Source organism: Prionailurus viverrinus, chromosome D4 (assembly GCF_022837055.1).
Source record: "Prionailurus viverrinus isolate Anna chromosome D4, UM_Priviv_1.0, whole genome shotgun sequence".
NCBI lineage: Eukaryota > Metazoa > Chordata > Mammalia > Carnivora > Felidae > Prionailurus > Prionailurus viverrinus.
Genome location: NC_062573.1, coordinates 73,721,333 through 73,742,140, shown reverse-complemented (window position 1 = coordinate 73,742,140; position 20,808 = coordinate 73,721,333). Strand labels below are relative to the sequence as shown.

Below are 20,808 nucleotides of genomic sequence, written 5' to 3'. Positions count from 1 at the left end.
AATTCTCAACAAAATATTAGCAGACCAAATTCAATGATACATGAAAAGGATCATACAACATGATCAAGTGGAACTTATTCTAGGGATGCAGGGGTAGTTTGACATCTGTGAATCAATGTGATATACTACATTAATAAAATGAAAGGTAAAGATATTATGTTCATCTCAGTAAATACAGAAAAAGCATTTGACAAAATTCAACATCTGTTTATGATAAAAACTCTCAACAAACTGGGTAGAGGAAACATACCTCAATGTAATAAATGTTGTATATGATAAACCCATAACTAACATTAGACTCAATAGAGAAAAGCTGGAAGCTTTTCCTCTAAGATCAGGAACAAGATGAAGATACCTTTTCTTGCCACTTTTATTCAACATAGTACTAGAAGTCATAGCCAGAGTAATTAGGCAAGAAAAAGAAATAAAAGGCATCCAAATAGGAAAGGAAGAAGTAAAACTGTCACTATTTGCAGATGACATTTTAAAAAATTTATTTAAGTATCTCTACACCCAACGTGGGCCTCAGACTTACAACCCTGAGATTAAGAGTCTCAGGCTCTTAGACTGAGCCATCCAGGTGCCCGTGCAGATGACATTTTTAAAAGCTTTAAGAAAGAAGATAAATCTAGGGTGCCTGGCTGGCTCAGTAGGTGGAGTATGTAATTTTGATCTCGAGGACATGAATTCAAGCCTCACTTTGAGCCTCGAGCTTACTTAAAGAATAACAAACTGTTATTTAGAAATGCTATATAATTAATCTAAATTGACATAAGATAAGTGAGATTGAAATATAGGAGTTTTGATTTTTAGACTTTTCACTTATACATTTAGCTACACCCCCTCATTTCAGCAGATAAATCTTAGGAAATTAGTAAAAAATAATACTTGATTTTTTTCCCACTTGTAGTGTTAAATGTTTACAAAAAGCAGTGAAAGATTCTTATCACATAATGTGTAGACCATGTGCCTGTGAACTTGAAGTTTGTGCAAAATGTGGAAAGAAAGAAGACATTGTTATTCCGTGAGTATTTTTTTTTTTCATGTCTGGGATTTACTCTTTTAGTAATTGATAAGTGGATTTTCTTTCAAGGAAACATTCAGTAGCTCTAAGAGTCTTAAGGTGCAGTCTATCACACCAGTTTAGATTCTTTCCTTCTACCTAACAGGAAAAAAAGTCTTAATTATTCATTAAAATTTTCTATCATTACAGTAAAAATAAAACTTTATATTTTTAGGAAATGGAAATATTTATCCATAAGGCTTACATTCTTCACTCATCACAGAAGAATTCATTCATTATATAACTGCTTTTCTTTAGTGGACATCATATATTAATTTCTTTGAGGCTATTTTGTTGACAACAATATTATAATTGGTTGGATCTTGACTGATATTAGTCTTCAAGGATTTTTTACTCTATACTTATTTTTTTAGGCTCCTCCTAATCAGGAAATGTAGTATAAAGTTCTTGTCGCTCTATAGTTAAATAATGAAAGCCTGAAGATATATAGAAGTTTTAATTTTTTTTTCAATTTTAGGTTTAATAAAGAACCAGAAAAGACAGAAAATCCTGAAAGTAATCTACGTTCCAACCCTAGAAGTTGCAGAAGAAATGAAGAAGAAAGTGATGATGATTTAGATTTTGATATTGATTTAGATGACACAAAAGACAATCAAGGGGATTAATATATTCAAAGTCAGTTTGAAAACATGAAATTCCGAACAACTTTTGACTTTTGAGGGTTTTACACAAAAATACTGTGAAATCCTAATGAGAAAAATAGCAAAAACCTATATAGAAAACAGGCAAAATTCACACATGGACTATATAACTTATGCATGATACTTGGATAATTATGAAACTTTCATTTAGTGTTTTCTTACAATACATTTTTTAAAAAAGTTTTTTAATGTTTATTTTTGAGACAGGGAGAGACAGAGCACAAATTGGGGAGGGCAAAGAGAGAGGGACACACAGAATCTGAAGCAGACTCCAGGCTCTGAGCTGTCAGAATAGAGCCCGACACGGGGCTCGAACTCACAAACTATGAGATCATGACCTGAGCTGAAATCAGACACTTCACCAACTGACTCAGCCACCCAGGCGCCCCTCTTATAATACACTTTTAAGTAGCATATGCCAGAGTACCTGCCAAAGTGAATATTAGGTTATCATATTGCAGTTCAAGGGAATTATTTAGAAGAATGTGCTACCTAATATCAAACTAAACAAGATTCAGAATTGTTACTTGTGTAAGAACTATCTCATGGAAAAATCAGATGATATAACTATAGTGCAAGCTTCAAAAATTGGTCCTCAGCACCTTTTGATAGATTGATCCCAAGTAAATGGCCCACATAACAAAGTCCCTTTACTTAAAGTTTGCTTATAAAAGACTTGTTATTTATTTTTTGTAATAATGTTTAATAAGTGTATTTAAGCAGTTTTTCTTGAAAGTATTTTTACATACTGGATCACATTTTTTAACCTTTCTTCTTTTGTGAAATATACATATGGAAAAATATATAAAATACGTATGTGTAATTTAATAAATAATTATAAGAAAAGTCATACATCTGTCATCCAGATGAAGAAACTACTTTTAAACAATATAAATTAGTTTTGTCTGATTTTTAGTCTTTTTTATCTTTTTATTTTGAAAAATCTCAAACCCAAGGAAAACAGCAAACTAGTACAATGAAACCTTGTGTATTCTTCCCGTAGATTCACAATTGATCGGTTACATTTTCAGTATATCTCATTAGGTATTAGATACATATTTTATTTCCTGAACCATTCGAAAATAAGTGACAGATATTGAATTTGAACTTTATATGAACAGACTTATACATGAATGTTATTTTGTATCTCTTTATAATGAAATAAAGAACATGGATGTGAAATTGATCCATATTGTTGTAAGAGCTTTAATTTGTTCATTTTGCAATACTGTGTTTTATTCCATCATCTTAACATACTACAATTTATTTATCCTCTCTAATGCTGAGGGACATTTGAGTTATTTTAAAATTTTCCTAGTACAAATAATACTGCTGTGACCATAGTTACATGTGTTTCTTGGTATAAATTTCCATTAGATGTATATTTAGTAGCGGTACAGGCCATCCAGCTATGTACATCTTCAGGATTACTGTATAATGCCAAGCTATCTTTCCAGAAGAATTGTTATCTCCTTTCCCCACAGCAATCTATTAGAGTTCCAGTGCTCTGTATCCTTTTTAACTAACACTTGATCTTTACATTTCTGTCAGTTTGGTAAGTGTGTAATATGTCTTTGTCTTATTAGTTTTATAATTTATATGTATATGTATGCATGTATATGTTACACACACACACACACACACACACACACACCCCACATCTTTTTGTCCATTCATCTATGGGTGAACATTTAGGTTGCTTCCACATCTTGGCTATTGTCAATAATACTGCAATAAACATAGGGGAGCATATATCTTTTCAAATTAGTGTTTTGGGTAAATACCCAGTAGTGGAATTACTGGATCATATGGTGTTTCTATTTTTTTAGTTTTTGAGGAACCTTCATACGGTTGCATATTGGTTGCACCAACTGATGTTCCCATGAACAGTACACAAGAGTTCCCTTTTCTCCACATCCTCACCTTGCTGTTTGTCTTTTTGAGGGTAGTCCTTCTGACAGGGTATGAGGTGATGTCTCATTGTGGCTTTGATTTGCATCAAAGTCATGGTGCATGGTTAGTGATGTCGAGCATCTTTTCATGTGTCTCTTGGCCATATGTGTGTCTTCTTTGGAAAAATGTCTTCCCATTTTTAATGGATTTTTTTGTTTAAAAATATAAAATCTTATTAAAACGTTGAGGAAAATGGAGACATAAATGGAGGAAGAGAAAAAATAAGTGGAAAGAGATACCATATTCATGCTGGAGAAAGAGATACCGTATTCATGGTGAGGAAGTCTCAGTATTCTAAGGTTACAATTTTGCAGAAAGTTTCCCATAATTTTGTGGGGCTTACCTTTTTGCATACAAAATTATTTTCTGGCTGAGGTAACTTTTGTGGTTAAAGAGCCAACTAAATTAATTATTAGACCTAGCATAAATTCTTTCCCATCTGAATAAGTTATAAATCCTCAGATTACCTTCTTAGGAGAGAAATTTAACAAAGAGCATCACCTAGTGACATATCCTAATATCTGCATTTCTGTCTTTAGTGGTAAGAAAGGTTTTGCCTTGTTTTTTTAAGCAAACATAAATTTAATTGTTACATTTAGTTCATTTATATTTTTTAGGAAGTATTTTGTACAATCTAAAAATTTCTTTTCATTGGAACTCAGCATGGGTCTAAATCCTGCTGTATCATTTACTAAGCTGTATGTCATGGTACAAACTAGTTAATCTTTCTGTGCCTTGGTTTTCATGAGGTTGATAGAAGGATAAAATGCATTAATATGTGAAATGCCTAGAACCTATAAGAACACTATGCAATTGATGCTATTATTGCTACTGTTTGATTATATGTATAAATAAATTGGTAATGGATTAGTAATTATTAATGGAGAAAGCAATTTAGTTGTTTGCGTACATTCTGCAAGTTGCATATATATAAATATCTATAATGTAATATATATAAAAATTCCGTGTGTGTGTGTGTGTATATATATACATACATATATATATATATATGTATATATATACACATATATATATAGACAGAGAGAGAGAGAATGCAGAATGTATATATATGGAATCCTGTTAGTTGCAAATCCATGTTACCTGGCTTCAGGGTCTGTTTTTTAACTACTGAGCTACTGTACCAGTCTTAATCACATTTCAAAAGCAGTTCCAAAGGTAAATAGAGAAAACTGTATTAGATGGAGGACATGGCATGAACTTACTTGGTGACTAAAAAGGCTTAGAATAATGACAATATAATAATAGCATTCATTCATTCAACAAATAATCGTTGAGCACCTATGTGTGCAGGGCCCTGTTCAAGATACGTGGGGTACAACAATGAACAAAACAAAGATCCTTATCATTTCAGAGACGGCTTTTTAGTGGGTAGAGACAGACAATTAGCAATAAACGTAGGAAGTAAATTATATTAGAAGGTGAAAGGTGCTGTGGGAAAAAATAAGGAATGCTTGAGTGATTGGGACTCTAAGAGCTTGGATAGCCTAGGGATGGGTGTACAAGTGGGTGGGAAGTGGGCTGTGATTTTTAAGTGAGGTGCCCAGAGTGACACATTGGGGAAAAATGTCCCAGGCAGAGGATAAAGCCACAATCTGGCAAGATTTTGCCAGATTTGTTCAAGGGACAGCAAGGAAGGAAAGAAAGAATTAAGTTGGAGACTCATAAGCCATCAGGGAGGTAATGGATGGCCCGATCATGTGAAACCTGCTTTTGAGAGGTTTCTTTTTTATCTTTGGTTTTCAGCCATTTGACTATGAAATTTGGTTCGTGCCTTAAGGTTTTCTTAGTTCTTCAAATCTGTTGGTCACTGTCCTTAAATTTGGAAAAAAATCAGTTTGTAGGTTTTCCTTTCTAAATTTTTCTTAATTATTTTTTTTAAGTAAGCTCCACACCCAATGTGGGGCTTAAACTCAAGACCCCAAGATTAAGAGTCACATACTCTACTGACTGAACCAGCTGAGTGCCCCCAGTTTGTATGTTTTCTATTAGCCTTTCTTGTCATTCATTCATTCATTCATTCATTCATTCTCTTCTAAATAAATAGGATTAAGGTGTTGAGTGTGCTTTTAAACCCAGCTAGTAAATTGTTAATTTCAAGATACTGGATTTTGTAGTTCTAAAATGTCCATTCAATTCTTTTTTTACTGATTGTAACTGTTGAAATGTTCCATGTTGCCTATCTTGCATATCTTTTCCTCTTTTTTTCTTTGACATATTCATCACAGTTATTTAGAAACCCTTTTTTACTTTCATTTCTTTTATCTTGATTATTGGACACTTTCTCCTGCTTTGCACATCTAGTAATTTTTATTGTATGCTAGAAATTGTGGATGGTATGTTATAGAGGCTTCCTCTAAAAAACAAATTACTGGTCACATCAACCTAGTCCTATCAGAACTTGGGTGTAGGCTTTACTGGGGTGGTCTGTTTTCGTTCGCACTTATTTCTAGAATTCCTTATTCCTATCTTCTTATTCCTCAAGTATGGCCTTTATTTTTGGAAATGTATTTCCTGCGATCTTAATGTGGGTAAGCTCAGACTCCAGCACTGTGTGACCTCTGTCATCTCTGCCTGGCTTTAAGCCTCTCAGCAGCTGTTCTCTGCTAGGACTCCTTCGCTTGTGCCCTGGCTGTGGCCAGCTTCGGAGACTAAGGAATGACCAGAGAAGCAGAAGGAGAACCAAGAAAGGGTATCCTCCTGGAAGGCAAGAGGCATGTGGATTAAGTGTGGAATGTATCCTGGTACCGTTCAAAACTAAACCCTCTCCATGATAAGCTCATCAAATGTTCATCATGGCTCTGTGTAGTGCTAACAATCACTGTCCACATTTTACAGATGAGAAATCGAGGCAAAGTAATTTGGCACACAACCAAAAAGCGTCAGGCCTAGGTTTTGAACCTATACAATCATCTGATCCCAGAAACCCTTCTGGATATTAGGGTTAGTATGCATACGGATAGTATGTGAGTTGCTGACTGGATAATTCCACTGTTTTCCATACTATTACTATTCCAGGGCTGTGCTGACAGTCCTCTGCTATGCTTTCGTATTCCATTATGTCAGACAATCCTGAGCTTTTTTCCTAAAGAACCATTGGGTCCCAGGCATCACTGGAGAGTGCTCATTGCTGATGCCCTTGAGTTCAAATCACTTATTTATACTACTCCTTTCTGTGACATTTCCACATCTGAGTCATAATACCTGTAATCTTTCTAAGTAGGTGATGTCACTTTATTGTGAGACCTACTTGCGTTATGGAAAGAATGTAGGTGTTTGCAAGCAATTCTGAATATATATCCGGTAGGTTGTATTGGGATTATCTTGCATTAGAATTATCCAGTAGGTTGCAGTGATTATCTTTTAGTACAGTAATAATTATGAGGAGAAGAAAAAGAAAGTTTTTATATGTACTTGGTACATGTGTACATATTTTATCATGTAAGATAAACAACAGTGTTCTGAGTTAGGTGTTCTCAGCTTCTCAGGTGGCAAAACTAAGTTCAGAGGTTAACTTGCCACAGTCAAAAAGATAATAAGTAATAAACTTAAGATTCAAACCAAGTCTATATGGCTCCAAAGCCTGTATTATTTCAACCACATTTATCCAAAATTACGCATACTCCATGTCCCTAAACATTTTTTTTCCTTAAGTGAAGTTTGTAACATCATTAACTTGAACACCCCTCTGTCCCTTACTATCTCCCTCTTTCTAGGTCTTTTCCTTCCCCTGTAACATTAGTTGTATACTGAATGATTGCCCTGTTCAAAAGCTACATTATTTTTTAATAGAAAGGTATAGATATCTCCCATATAGCTGTGGCTTAGAATTTTGTCACTCATGCTGTTCAGATTTGTGTGGAATAGTGATGTTGGAAGGCCATCTTTCATGGTTTTTATTGGCAACCCTTTTGGAGTCAGGGATGTGTATTGGGATTACATACTCAGCTCTCTACTAATGAGTCCTACACTTTTGTTAGTAATTATACAGATGGAAATGATTATGCTATCCCAAATCTCTTACATAAGACTTTTTTTTTTTTTTAATTTTTTTTTCAACGTTTATTTATTTTTTGGGACAGAGAGAGACAGAGCATGAACGGGGGAGGGGCAGAGAGAGAGGGAGACACAGAATCGGAAACAGGCTCCAGGCTCTGAGCCATCAGCCCAGAGCCCGACGCAGGGCTCAAACTCCCGGACCGCGAGATCGTGACCTGGCTGAAGTCGGACGCTTAACCGACTGCGCCACCCAGGCGCCCCAAGACTTTTTAAGGAATTAAAGCACCAAGCTTTCAAGAGAGGTCACTACAGGGGCCCTGGGTGGCTTAGTTGGTTAAGCTTTGGCTCAGGTCATGATCTCACAGTTCGTGGGTTCGAGCCTGGCATCTGTGCTCACAGCTCAGAGCCTGGAGCCTGCTTCAGATTCTGTGTCTCCCTCTCTCTCTGCCCATTCCTGGCTCATGCTCTGTGTCTCTCTGTCTCAAAAATAAATAAACATTGAAAAAAAAAGATATCACTACATAATAATTACACATGAGGTTGTACCTTTTATGTCTATATAGTCTTAAAAGTTAAAAATTTTTATACTCTTAAAATTGGTTTCTTCCAAAGGCAAAATGTGCATTATCATAAAATGTATAGTTAGTACTTGTACTAATATGGAGGATTTTAAGATACATATTCAATGTAAAAATATAAATAGTACCTAGGTGTTCAGAGTTGATTAAGTGATACAATATTTCATCAAAATTTGGTTTAGAAGTTTCTGTAACCTCTAGAAATATTAATATGAAGTATATAAATTAAATTTTATTATTAAATGTTTAAATTCTTAAATACTACTTAGATTTTTTCAGTATGTTTTTTGAAGACTTTTTTTTTAAGTAATCTCTACACCCAACATGGGGCTTGAATTTACAACCCCAAGATCAAGAGTCACATGCTCCTACCGACTGAGCCAGCCGGGCACCCCAAGTTTTTTCATTATTTTAAAGCGAATCAAATGTCTTTGAACTCAAAATTAACATTAAGTTGTAATTAACATTTTAAAAGGTAGACGTTGTCCATTGATGAAGCTCACAGATATGATGAGCAGAAGAGTCCAAACACAATGAGATTATATATTCTATAATTCTATTTATACCTAAGTTCAAAATTGGTCAAATATAATTCTATTTATACATAAGTTCCCAAATAGAAATGTAAAATTCAACACTTATTGTATGTAAATGTTACCTGAATTTGAATACAATTGTAACACTAAATTAAAAGCACTTAATAGTATAATGTTGTCAAAACCATGTCTTGAAGTAAAGCAACATAAATCTTAACTTCAGGGGAGTAGGAAGCAGAGTGACTTGGAGGCAGAAGGATGTTTGAATCCCAGCCTCACCTGTTACTAGTTGTATGACCCTGGACCAACTGCCTTACTTTTGTGACATTACCTTATGTGTACGTTACCTATTTGTAAAATATACCTATAGTATAAAATTTCCAGAAGTGTTAAAATAGTATCCATGAAGCTCCTGGGTAGAGTAGGTGCTCATTCATGATGTTTATAAATATTATAAATTTTGGTTTTGAGATTTTCTTTTAAATTATCCTAAGAGGCTGTGTTGGGGTGAGAAGTAGGTAAGCTGGAAATTCTTGGATTAGGAAAAAGAAAAAAAAAAAAGCTTGATTCAGAATTCTATTACACTGAAAGAGAAGAAGCAACCCTACCCCCCCCCCGCCCCCCCCCTCCCAGCCCCATGAAAGCATTTGTACAAGAAGCGTCAGAACTGCTATTGGCTGTTTTTAATGCTTGCAAGGGGTAGACCCTTCAGTGACAACATACACAAACATATGCAATGACAGGCTTTAGAAATAATATTTCTGACAGTAACAAGTTTACAAACGGCCTTTCATTTCTTTGTTAAAACTGAGTAGGGGACGCTGGGTGGCTCAGTTGATTAAGCACCTGCCTCTTGACTTCGGCTCTGGTCATGATGTCATGGTTCTTGAGTTGGAGCCCCCCTATACGGCTCTGCACTGACAGCACTGTGCCTGCTCGGGATTCTCTCTCCCTCTCTGCCCTCCCCGGCATATGCTAAGTCTCTCTCACTGTCTCTCTCTCTCTCTCAAAATAAATAAACATAAAACAAAATAAATAAAACTCAGTAATGGCATAATGCTAACTATAATATCACACACAGAGAAACTTTCTGAGAAACTTCGATAATCAAATGATCAAAAATTTTATATTTTAAAATTACATAATGAATTAAAAGTAGAAAGGGGCACCTGGGTGGCTCAGTTGGTTGAGCATCTGACTGTTGATTTTGGCTCAAGTCACGATGTCACAGTCTGGGGGATTGATTGAGCCCCCAGTCGGGCTCTGTGCTGACAGCACAGTTTGCTTGGGATTCTCTCTCTCTCTCTCTCTCTCTCTGCCCCTCCCCCGCTGTACTCTCTCTCTCAATGATAAATTAAAAAAGGAAAAAGAATGTTAATTGGAAAGGCATATTCCATTACACTGAAGTTTTATTTAAATTATAAATTTGCATGTTTAAATTACAAATAAATTTTGTGTAATTATGACCTTATTTATTCTACTTTTGTTAAAATGTTTATTTTATTTATCATGACCTGAGCCAAAGTCAAGAGCCGGATGCTCAACCAACTGAGCCACCCAGGTGACCTTGTTATTTTTATTTTTATCTACTTTTTATTTTAATCTAGTCCCAGATTTATTTGTGGAAAATATTTTCTTTAATCTCTAAGAGAGTATTTTTCTTTTAACACGATAAAGAAAAATCATGGTAACATGGGGAACAACGACCTAAATGACCAATATAGGAAATGAATTGGCCCTCAGGAAATTGCCAGGACCAGGTGAGGTTAGGAAGATGTTCTCCTATGGGACGAAACTGATGTCTCTCAGCAGCGGACATTACAACATGTCCGCAAACTCAGGAAACAGACGATAAGCTGACTTTTAAACCCTGTTATTTACACTTTCAAATAGTATACTCAGTATGTTTTCTGGGGAAGTACTCTAAAGCAATAGATCCAATTGTTATTCTGGGGGGAAAAACATAATTAATACAACTACAGAGTGTCCAGAACATCTGGTAACACAGGAAGAAGAGTGTATTTATTATGCGTCACCCCAAAGCATACTGATCATAGTATTTGGAAGTGCAACTGAACAGTTAGTTACACACTGTTTAAAAATAAGTTTCTCCTATGTTTCTCGCCTTTGCAACACTCGTGACTGCCAGCTGAACAAGGCAGGTGCAGCGTGAGTGGCCTGCCAGTGGACAGTGACAAAAACAAGACTTACTGAAACAAACAAGTGTTTCTTATAAATAATTTGGAAACGATTTTGGAATCCATTTCTTGGCATTGAAAACAGTACATTTCAGGTCCTGTTAAGTGATTTATTTAAACATGGGAAGTCCTCAGTCAGTGGTTCCAGAAATACCGAATGATGCTGTGCTACGGTCAGTAAAGTTGAGAGGATATCCTCCAGCAAATGAAAATCCCAGAGGAAAGAAGCTGCATGGGGGCATGCTGTCTCTGCATGGTCACGGTCATGAATACGGGGTTAGCACTGTAGAACTGTGGTGACATATCGGTTGCAACAAAACAGACCCTGGGGGCTAGACTGGAGACAAAACAGGAATCCCAAAGCAGCTCCATTATTTGTTTGGACAAAGCATCCGACCAGTCAACTTTTCTGTATTTTTCCATTCATATGACTTCCTCTCTTTCTGGGACCCACTTGTCAAGTGCATTTTGCCCACCCATGGGACAAGCCTACGGTCCAGAAGTCAATCCTGTTCTTCCCAGCTGTAAACTGACTGCAGAGGGGACCACACACGCCATGGAATTGAACTTAAAGTAGTATTTTTGCTTTTTTTGTTCAGTGCTGCATCGGGTGGCAAAAAAATTTTGAGGGAGTTTCAACTATGGGGTCGCTGACTCCGCCATTATGCACGAAGCCCATGAATTCCACATGTACACTCAGCATTGTTAGTAGACTGAATAATAATATGTCTTGCATATCTGTCTCCTCTTTTATATGCAGTAGACGTGATTAGTTAATGCAAATTCAAATTATTACTGAGTTCACAGTATTCTTGAAACTATGTATTTCCTCGATTTATACTAAAGGTTCAATTAGAATACATAAGGCTGTCACTGTTTTTCATTTTATTTATTAAAAAAAATTTTTTTAAAAAAAAATTTTTTTTTTTCAACGTTTATTTATTTTTGGAACAGAGAGAGACAGAGCATGAACAGGGGAGGGGCAGAGAGAGAGGGAGACACAGAATCGGAAACAGGCTCCAGGCTCTGAGCCATCAGCCCAGAGCCTGACGCGGGGCTCGAACTCACGGACCGCGAGATTGTGACCTGGCTGAAGTCGGATGCTTAACCGACTGCGCCACCCAGGCGCCCCCCCCAAAATTTTTTTTTAACATTTATTTTTGAGACAGAGAGAGACAGAGCATGAACGGGGGAGGGTCAGAGAGAGAGGGAGACACAGAATCCAAAACAGGCTCCAGGCTCTGAGCTGTCAGTACAGAGCCTGATGCGGGGCTCAAACTCATGGACCGCGAGATCATGACCTGAGCTGAAGTCTGACGCTTAACCGACTGAGCCACCAGGCGCCCCTGTTTTTCATTTTAAAAAGGGATTCTCGGCCTGGGAATGGTTGGGAACCACTAATAAAACTATCAGCCTCATTGTGCTGTAAATCCTGTAACACTCTATGAAAGCTTCTTCCAAAACATAGTGATAATTTCGTCTATGTAATTTTTAAATGTTTTTTTTTTTGAGGTATAATTTACATACCATACAATTCACCCATTTTAAGTGTAAAATTCATGATTTGGTAAATTGACAGTGTTGTGCAGTTATCACCACAATCCAGTTTTAGTACATTCCCATCACCTCAAAAAGATCTATCGTGGCCAGTTTTAGTCATTCCCCATTCCCACCCCCAGCTTCAGGCAACTAATCTCCTGAGTCTATAAAATTGCCTGTTATGAACCTTCCATATAAATGAAATCGTAAAATATGTAGTTGTTAAGTCTGGCTTTTTTTTTTTTAAGTTTATTTATTTTGAAAGACAGAAAGCATGAGTGGGGAACCGACAAAGGGAGAGCAAGAGAAAGAGCCAGAGCAAGAGAGAGAGTCCCTTGCAGGCTCCACACTGTCAACGCAGAGCCTGACATGGGGCTCAAACTCACGAACCATGAGATCATGACCTAAGCTGAAGTCAGACACTTAACTGACTGAGCCACTCAGGCGCCCCAAGTCTGACTTCTTTCATATAACATAACATTTTTGACATGTATATGTGTTGTAACATGTATCAGGAGTTCATCATTTTTTTTCTTTCTCTCTCTCTCTTTTTTTTTTTTTACTAAATAGTACCCCTCTCTATGGACATACTAATTTTGTTTACTCATTCAATTTCACTTTATAGCTATTGTGAATAATTCTGTTGTGAACATTTGTGCATCCTTGTGTGAACCTATGTTTTTATTTTTCTTGGGTATATATACCTAGGGGTGAGCTCTCTTGATCATGTGGTAAATTTATGTTTAACTTTTGAGAAACTACCAAATTGTATTCCAAAGCAACCACACCATTATACCACCTACCATCGATGTTGAGGGTTCCCCACTGAGAAGGTTCCACATTTAAATTATTAATCCATTTTGATTATTGTCATTCTAATGGGTCTAGAGTCTCAATGTGGTTTTTGTGTGTTCCTAATGACTACTGATATTATTAACTCTGCATCCTTTTATATGCTTGTCTACCAGTTGTATGTCATCTTTGGTGAAATGTTTATTCAACACTTTGCCTATTTTTTTAACTTTTAATTTTTTTTAAAGTAATCTCTAAGCCCAACGTGAGGCTTCAGCTCAATGAACCCAAGGTCAAGGGTTGCATGGGGTGGGTTGGGAGAAAGGGTAGCTTCTGGCTGGCTCATTTGGAAGACCATGTGACTCCATCTTGGGGTTGTGAGTTCAAGCCCCATGTTGGGTGTAGAGATTACTTAAAAATAAAATCTTTTAAAGAAGTTCTTTAAAGACAAACAAACAAACAAACCATGAGAGACTCTTAATGAGAGACACCTGAGTATCGCAGTTCGTTTAGTGTAGGACTCTGCTGGGTGTGGAGCCTACTTGAGATTCTCTTTGAGAGAGAGAGTGAGAGAGAGAGAGAGAGAGAGAAACTCTTAACAACAGAGAACAAATTGAGGGTTGATGGAGTGAGGTGTGAGGGTGGGCTAAATGGTTGATGGGTGTTAAGGAGGGCACTTATGATGAACACTGGCTGTTATATATGTGATGAATCATTGAGTTCTACTCCTGAAATCAATACTACACTATATGTTAACTAACTAGAATTAAAAAAAAATTTGAGAATAAAACCATTGCATACTCTACCTACTGAGCCAGCCCAGCACCCTTATTTTGCCTACTTTAAACATTGGGTTGAGGCGCCTGGCTGGCTTAGTCGGTAGAGCATGCAACTTGTGAGCATGTGACTTGTGATCTCAGGGTCATGAGTTCAAGCCCCACATTGGGTGTGGAGCCTACTTTTAAAAAAATTGTCTTGTTTTCTTATTAGTGAGTTGTAAGATTTCTTTGTATGTATTTTATATACAAATCCTTTACTAGCTATAACTTGGAAATATTTTTCTGCCAGTCTGTGACTTGTTTTATATATATATTAAATATTATATATACATATATAATATATTTTTAAAATATATATTATATGTATGAAATAGGATAAATATATCTCAATTTAAAAATATCCTTCACATTACATAATTAATAGTGTGCAGGCACAATAATCCATCTGGTAGCCATGGAGATTTGGAGTCCTGAAGCCTAACAAATTACTACACCTCCAGCTACATGCGGCATCATTTATGAAAGTTTTGGAGCAACCATTTGTGTGCACAGTTTTGCTGGAGTAAATTTTTAGGATTGGAAGACATGTAGAGAGCATGTAGTCCAGCACGTTGCCTCAGTAGGTAAGACAGGATGAAGTTTTATGTTAGGAATTTCTGTTTTTCTTCTGTGGTGGGTATACTATGTGCGTGTCTCGAACGACTGAGGAGGGTGGGGTGCAGCACCCCTGGCAATGTGGGGAGATGGCCTTCATTTATCGTTAAGTTGAAGTGGGATTTCAATGAGTAAATGCATTAGCGCACGCGCGTGTGAAGGGGGTGGTTCAACTAGGGTCTTCATGAAGGAAAGAAAAAATAACTGGATCTACCTTCAATAATGAAAACTTGTAGATTCAGCAAACCAAAAAAGTCAAATGTGGATTCTCATATCAGCTCTGATTTTTCTGGACTGGCTGCTTGTTTCCCTCCCATCGGAGAATACTTAATATCTTTGCTTGTTTTTATTCAAAAATGAGTCTGCATCAGTTATTTTTTATAGAAAATACCTTTTTGTATCTTATATGCAAATACCCTATACCTGCAGTCTCTGACTGATGCAGTTTCTTTTGTCACTTCCATTTGGTAGAATGAATTTGTTCCTGTTGAATCTTTTTTTTTTTAAAGATTTTATTATTTATTTGTTTGTTATTTTTTTTAACGTTTATTTTTGAGAGAGAGAGAGACAGAGAGACAGAGCACAAGTTGGGGAAGGGCAGAGAGAGAGGGAGACACAGAATCTGAAGCAGGTTCCAGGCTCTGAGCTGTCAGCATGGAGCCCAGCACGGAGTTCAAACTCATGAACCGCGAGATCATGACCCGAGCTGAAGTCGGACACTTAACTGACTGAGCCACCTAGGCGCCCCTATTTATTTATTTATTTATTTATTTATTTATTTATTTATTTATTTAACTCTACACCCAATTTGGGGCTCGAACTCACCATCCTGAGAGTCCCATGCTCTACCAACTGACCCAGCCAGGTGTTCTCATTCCTGCTTGAATCTTGAGCTGAAAATATTTTGTCCAGTACCCAAAAGTATAGATGCTATGAAGATCACTGTATAATGCTATTAACCCACCCCCACCCCCACAAGAACATCAACTGAGATTAATGCTTCCTCAATAATATGATATTGGGCAGTGGTCCCCAGACCTGGGTTACATTAGAATCACCTGTGGTGTGTATTTAAAATACTAATCAGGGGCGCCTGGGTGGCGCAGTTGGTTAAGCGTCCGACTTCAGCCAGGTCACGATCTCGTGGTCCGTGAGTTCGAGCCCTGCATCAGGCTCTGGGCTGATGGCTCAGAGCCTGGAGCCTGTTTCCGATTCTGTGTCTCCCTCTCTCTCTGCCCCTTCCCCATTCATTCTCTGTCTCTCTCTGTCCCAAAAATAAATAAACGTTGAAAAAAAAAAATTTAAAATACTAATCAACTAGCCCCTTGGACAAAGCTCTCCTGATGTGTTGATAACGATCATTGTAGTTCGGGGAGCCAGTAAGGCAGGCCAAAATGGCTTGGCAGACCAGCATCCAGGTTGTGGGTGCATTTGTCATTACAGCGTGTTTAGCACAGCTGGAACGATGGGCTCACCCCTCTCAACAACATGGTACTATGGGCCCTTAGGCACAGAGCTCTCTAAACCTCAGGTGTGGGCCATAAATGTCAGGGAGAAGCCTGCCATATTTGGAAGCATTGTTTTGTAAGGGACAAATGTGGGTGACATTGAAGAGCCATAGGGAAATACAGCAATACAGATTACTCCTGTACTACGAGAGAGATGTGGGAGAAACAAATTATTGGCTGAGAGGTCTCCTGACTCCTGATCAGGTGACTTGTGACCACATGGCTCTTCTGGGTTGCAGCAACTTAACCTCTGAGGGGTGGTGGAAGGAGGGAGGTGCATCCTTGCCTGAGCAAGGATCAGAGTTCAAGCTGACTCTGTTTCCCATCCCTGCTGGCCTTCTCAGTCCTGGTTCTTTAGTGTGTGATCTCCTCACTTCTTTGGAGTGATTAAGTCTTACAAAGAGGTTTATAGAAAAGAGTTACTCCCACCCACCCCTTAAACATCTCCTTATTTTGTGTTTTTGTTGGAGGGAAGTAGTCTGTCTCTTAACGTAGACTCAGATGATGTAACTTTCAGAGATACCTAATTATACTTCTATCAGATGAGAGGAAAAGTGACAGTGAGGCTCCATTCTAATTATAACTTTGTCACTAACTGGCACTTTGACTCCAGCAAATTACTTCAAATGCCCGCCCTGAAGTTTCTGCTCGTGTAAAATAACAGAGTTGGTCTAGATTATTGGTTCTCATCATGTGGTCCCAGTGGCATCAGCACCACCTGGGAACTTGTTAGAGACATAGCACCCACATTTTGGAGCACCACCCACACATACTGAAATATACTCAGGGCGGGGTCCAGCAATCTGTGGTTGGACAAGCCCTCCAGGGAATTATGATGTTTAGCGAAAACTGTTCTAGATTGGTAGTTCTCAGCCCTGGCTACGCATTAAAATCACCTAGGTAGCTTTTATAACCTACCAATCCTGGACTCTCTCCGCCAAAGATTCTGATTTAAATGATTTCTAGTGGGGCCTGGACGTTGTTACCTGTTTCTAATGGACATCTAGATGCTATCCGAGGTCTATTACAACTAAAAGTCACTGTTTCCAAATGTAAATGCGCACATCCAGACCTATAGCCTTCTTAAGCCACTAGGTGTTGCTATGATAAAGAAAGGCACTTTCAAAACTGCCAATGGAAATGCATAAGAGGAGGAAAGTGTATCTCTTAATTTCTGGTAAGAGGTTATTCTGTGATTTGTATCTGAATACAATTTGTTAAATATTTATTTGCAATTTGTGCAGTTTTACTGAGGGGAATTAAATGGCCACCAATGATAAAATGAATAAATAAATGGTGGTATATACATACAATAGAATATTCCAGAGCAGTGAACATAAATAAACTAGTGATAACACACAACAATACTGCTGAATCTCACAATTCAATGAGGAACAAAAACTAAACTGGACACAAAATAGAAATAATGTATGATTCCACTTAAATGAAAAAAAAAGCAAGCAAAATTAATTTGTGTTGATTAGACACATAGAGGTCAGAATAGTGGATACCCTTGGAGGTAGGACTAAAAGTGAGCACAAGGGAAACTTCTAGAATTCCGGAAATGTTCTTGATCTGGTGATAGTTAGGTACATAAATACACATAGATGTATACTGAGCTACACTCTTAAGATTGCACTTTTCCTGTATGTATGTTATTCCTCAATCGTAAAGACTTACAAAAATTGAAATGTAATCCTCAAGGGGAAAAATTGGCACACTAGCCCAATATCACTCACTAAGCTATTAATTTATTGTGCCATCTGTGGTCATGAGAGATGAACATAGCATTTTGATTTCATGTTGATATTAAGTTAAAATGTCAATCTATATGGCCCCAAGTTGAGAAGGTAATGGCGTGATCACTGTATTTAAAGCCCTTCTTTGTTTTGACTCTTGTATGTGTCCAGGGCACACATTCTGCAGGAATACATTTGGGTGATTGATTTTCTTACAGCAAGCCACGGCTCTCTGTTCCTTACTCTTCAAATTCTGTAATAGAATATAATAAAATTATCTCTTCTTTATTATCTGCAGAAAAAGACCAACGCTTCTCCTATCACTGATAGGAGGTCAAATGCTTCCTTAACAAATCAAAGTGAGATAAGAAGAATCAATCTGTAGCAGAGAAAAACAAATCCTTGCAAATTGTACTAAGCCATTGACTGTCAAAACAAGGCTTGTTAGAAGGGCATTCAGGGGGAAAAAAATGAAAATCAGAGTCACTTAGCAGAATGCACAAAAACCTATTGGAAAGGGAGACTTAGCCTAATAGATGGGAAATTACCATCCATTACTCAGCTATTACTTAAAAGCCACAAGCTGGGTGATCTGATTTCATCTGAAGCCCTGCTAATCAAAAGCAGGGGCTGGACTGGCTGTCGCCTACCTATGAAATAACTCAAGGACAGCTGAAATCTTTGTTCAGCTGGGAATATATTAAATGCTGTCAGAGTTTCATCTGATCCAGTCATTTTGTAATACTATGTTCTGTTCCACTATGTACCAATCTCTTGGGAATTGGGTAGGCTACAGAGGGCAGATTTTTCCTTCAGATAATTTTTTTTATTATGCTCTGTAACTTGGTTTATGGACATGTACTTTCATTCATTCACTCATGCCATACTGTCCCAGGTGCTTTGGGAGGATCCACGGAAGGGTAAGGCTGTCTCTGCCCCAAGGGGTTTACAATCTACTTGGGGGAACTGAACATAAATATACACAAGTTAATTTTTTAAAACCATAGACCATCTTCCATTTGTCCTAGATTTACTCTCCATCCTGCTGCACCCTATTCTGTGACTTGGCAGGCTGATTGTATGGGTTATATCCATGGGTGTCCTTACCTTTTGGCTTCCAATTGGAATCATGTAATGGGGATCTCTGAAAGACAAGTCCAGATTCTTCCTTTGGCTCACTTCCTGTGTGGTCCCCTTGGGCAGGCTGAGGATAAGTAGAGACATAGTCTGATGATTCTGTACATACAAACCTTTCTCTCTTCCTGTTTCAGAAGGGCATTCTCATTGCTCCCTGAGGTCTAGAGGTGGTAATGATGTCATGTTCTTTCTAGCCTCAGGGTACTCTACTATGCTTTTGTGGATTTCCTCTACCCTACTCAGTTCCTGGTAAATAGTCTCTTTTTAAAATAATCCTTAAACTATCCAATTTCTTTATTTTTTCTTTATTTTCTTAAGTAAACTCTATACCTAATGTGGGGCTTGAATTCTCAACCCCCAAATCAAGAGCCACATGCTGTATAGACTCAGCTAGCCAGGTGCCCCTAAACTATCCAATTTTAGAGTGTTATCTTTTTCTTTCTGAGATCTTGATTGACATAAAAAATTGCTCTCACAAGTGGCCCCAGAAAATAGACACTTAGAATGGGATTCTGAGTTTGGGTCGCCCATCTATTTGAAGAGCATTGCGATGAATTATTTGCCAATGGAAAATGGGACACATAATCCCTGGTATACAGCACCATTATGCTTATTCAGATTATCACTGCGTGGGTATGAGATAAGGCACAGGAGGAGGGCAAGGCATTGGGAGATCAGGTAGCCTTGGCACTCACTCATTATGGTGGTAATGTGAGAAATAAGCTCACTGACCCAAACAAAGGAGGGACTCAGAGACTTAGAGCACAGTGAAGCTGATCAAGGATCTTGCAAGAGTGGGTGTCTGAGGGACAGGCACACTCTGGTTGGTTACAACAGGCCATTTATCTCCTAGCTTGAAGTCCCTCCTCTGATTCCTCATTGGCTGAGTACTTCAGAGGTACAGCCTTACCCAGAAGTCACCTATGCCCATTCCACATAAGGCCAAAAAGCAGTCTGACCGGAACAAATGTACATTCCCTGAGGTGTCGCAGAGACTTCAGTTCTTTGGCGCATGCTCATCATAAAGCCCGTGAAAAATAAACCCGCAAAGTGGAGAGGGGAAGAAGAACCAGGAAGTGCAGTGTCTAAGGGCTTGGCACTCCATTGTGGTTAGGAGGTTCGCACATATTTCCAATAGGTTGTAAACCTATTGTTAAGTAGACAGCACTGCTTTTATTTGGTATTTCTGAAAAGGAATCATCTCACTTCTCACAGTAATAATGATTATATAGATCATGGAGCCATCTGGCTTCCTTTAATAGTCCTAGAGACTGTATAGAGGATAAAGGAGATATGTAACTGTGAGTCTCCAACTTAAGTGGATAATAAGAAAGCCTGGGTGGAAGCTTTCGAAGGAAGAGAGCACATCTCCTATAGTTGCTGAGCAGATGACATTGTGGTTACTGGTATAGAAAAGGTCAAGCGAAAATTCTGCAATTACACAACTCACTCCTTCAAGACAGTAAGCCGAAAGCCATTCCCTGTCGCTGGAGGAATTCTAGAGGTTGGTGCAAGCACCAAACACTTGAAAGATGCAGTGATACGATTCTATCACATCCCCATTCCACTGTGTGTGTGGCTAGTGTAAAAGTCAGATGGGTTATGGAGATGATTATATATCACTGCAAACTTAAACAAATGGTAATGCCCATC

The 20,808-nt window shown here is 37.8% G+C and overlaps 1 protein-coding gene across 2 annotated transcripts in view; it reads left to right on the top strand.

The window, feature by feature from the left end:
* Positions 1-20,808, top strand: part of CD4H9orf85 (chromosome D4 C9orf85 homolog) — a 101,025-nt gene that overhangs the window by 58,122 nt on the left and 22,095 nt on the right. Inside the window, exons 3-4 of one of the 2 annotated variants that reach the window (XM_047831406.1) lie at positions 911-1,024; positions 1,542-1,995. The exons of the other annotated variant lie outside the window; for it this stretch is intronic. Of the exons in view, the coding sequence (XP_047687362.1) occupies positions 911-1,024; positions 1,542-1,689 (262 nt within the window). The 3' untranslated portion in view covers positions 1,690-1,995. Of the gene's footprint in view, positions 1-910; positions 1,025-1,541; positions 1,996-20,808 lie in introns of those variants that run through there. 2 annotated transcript variants of the gene reach the window in all.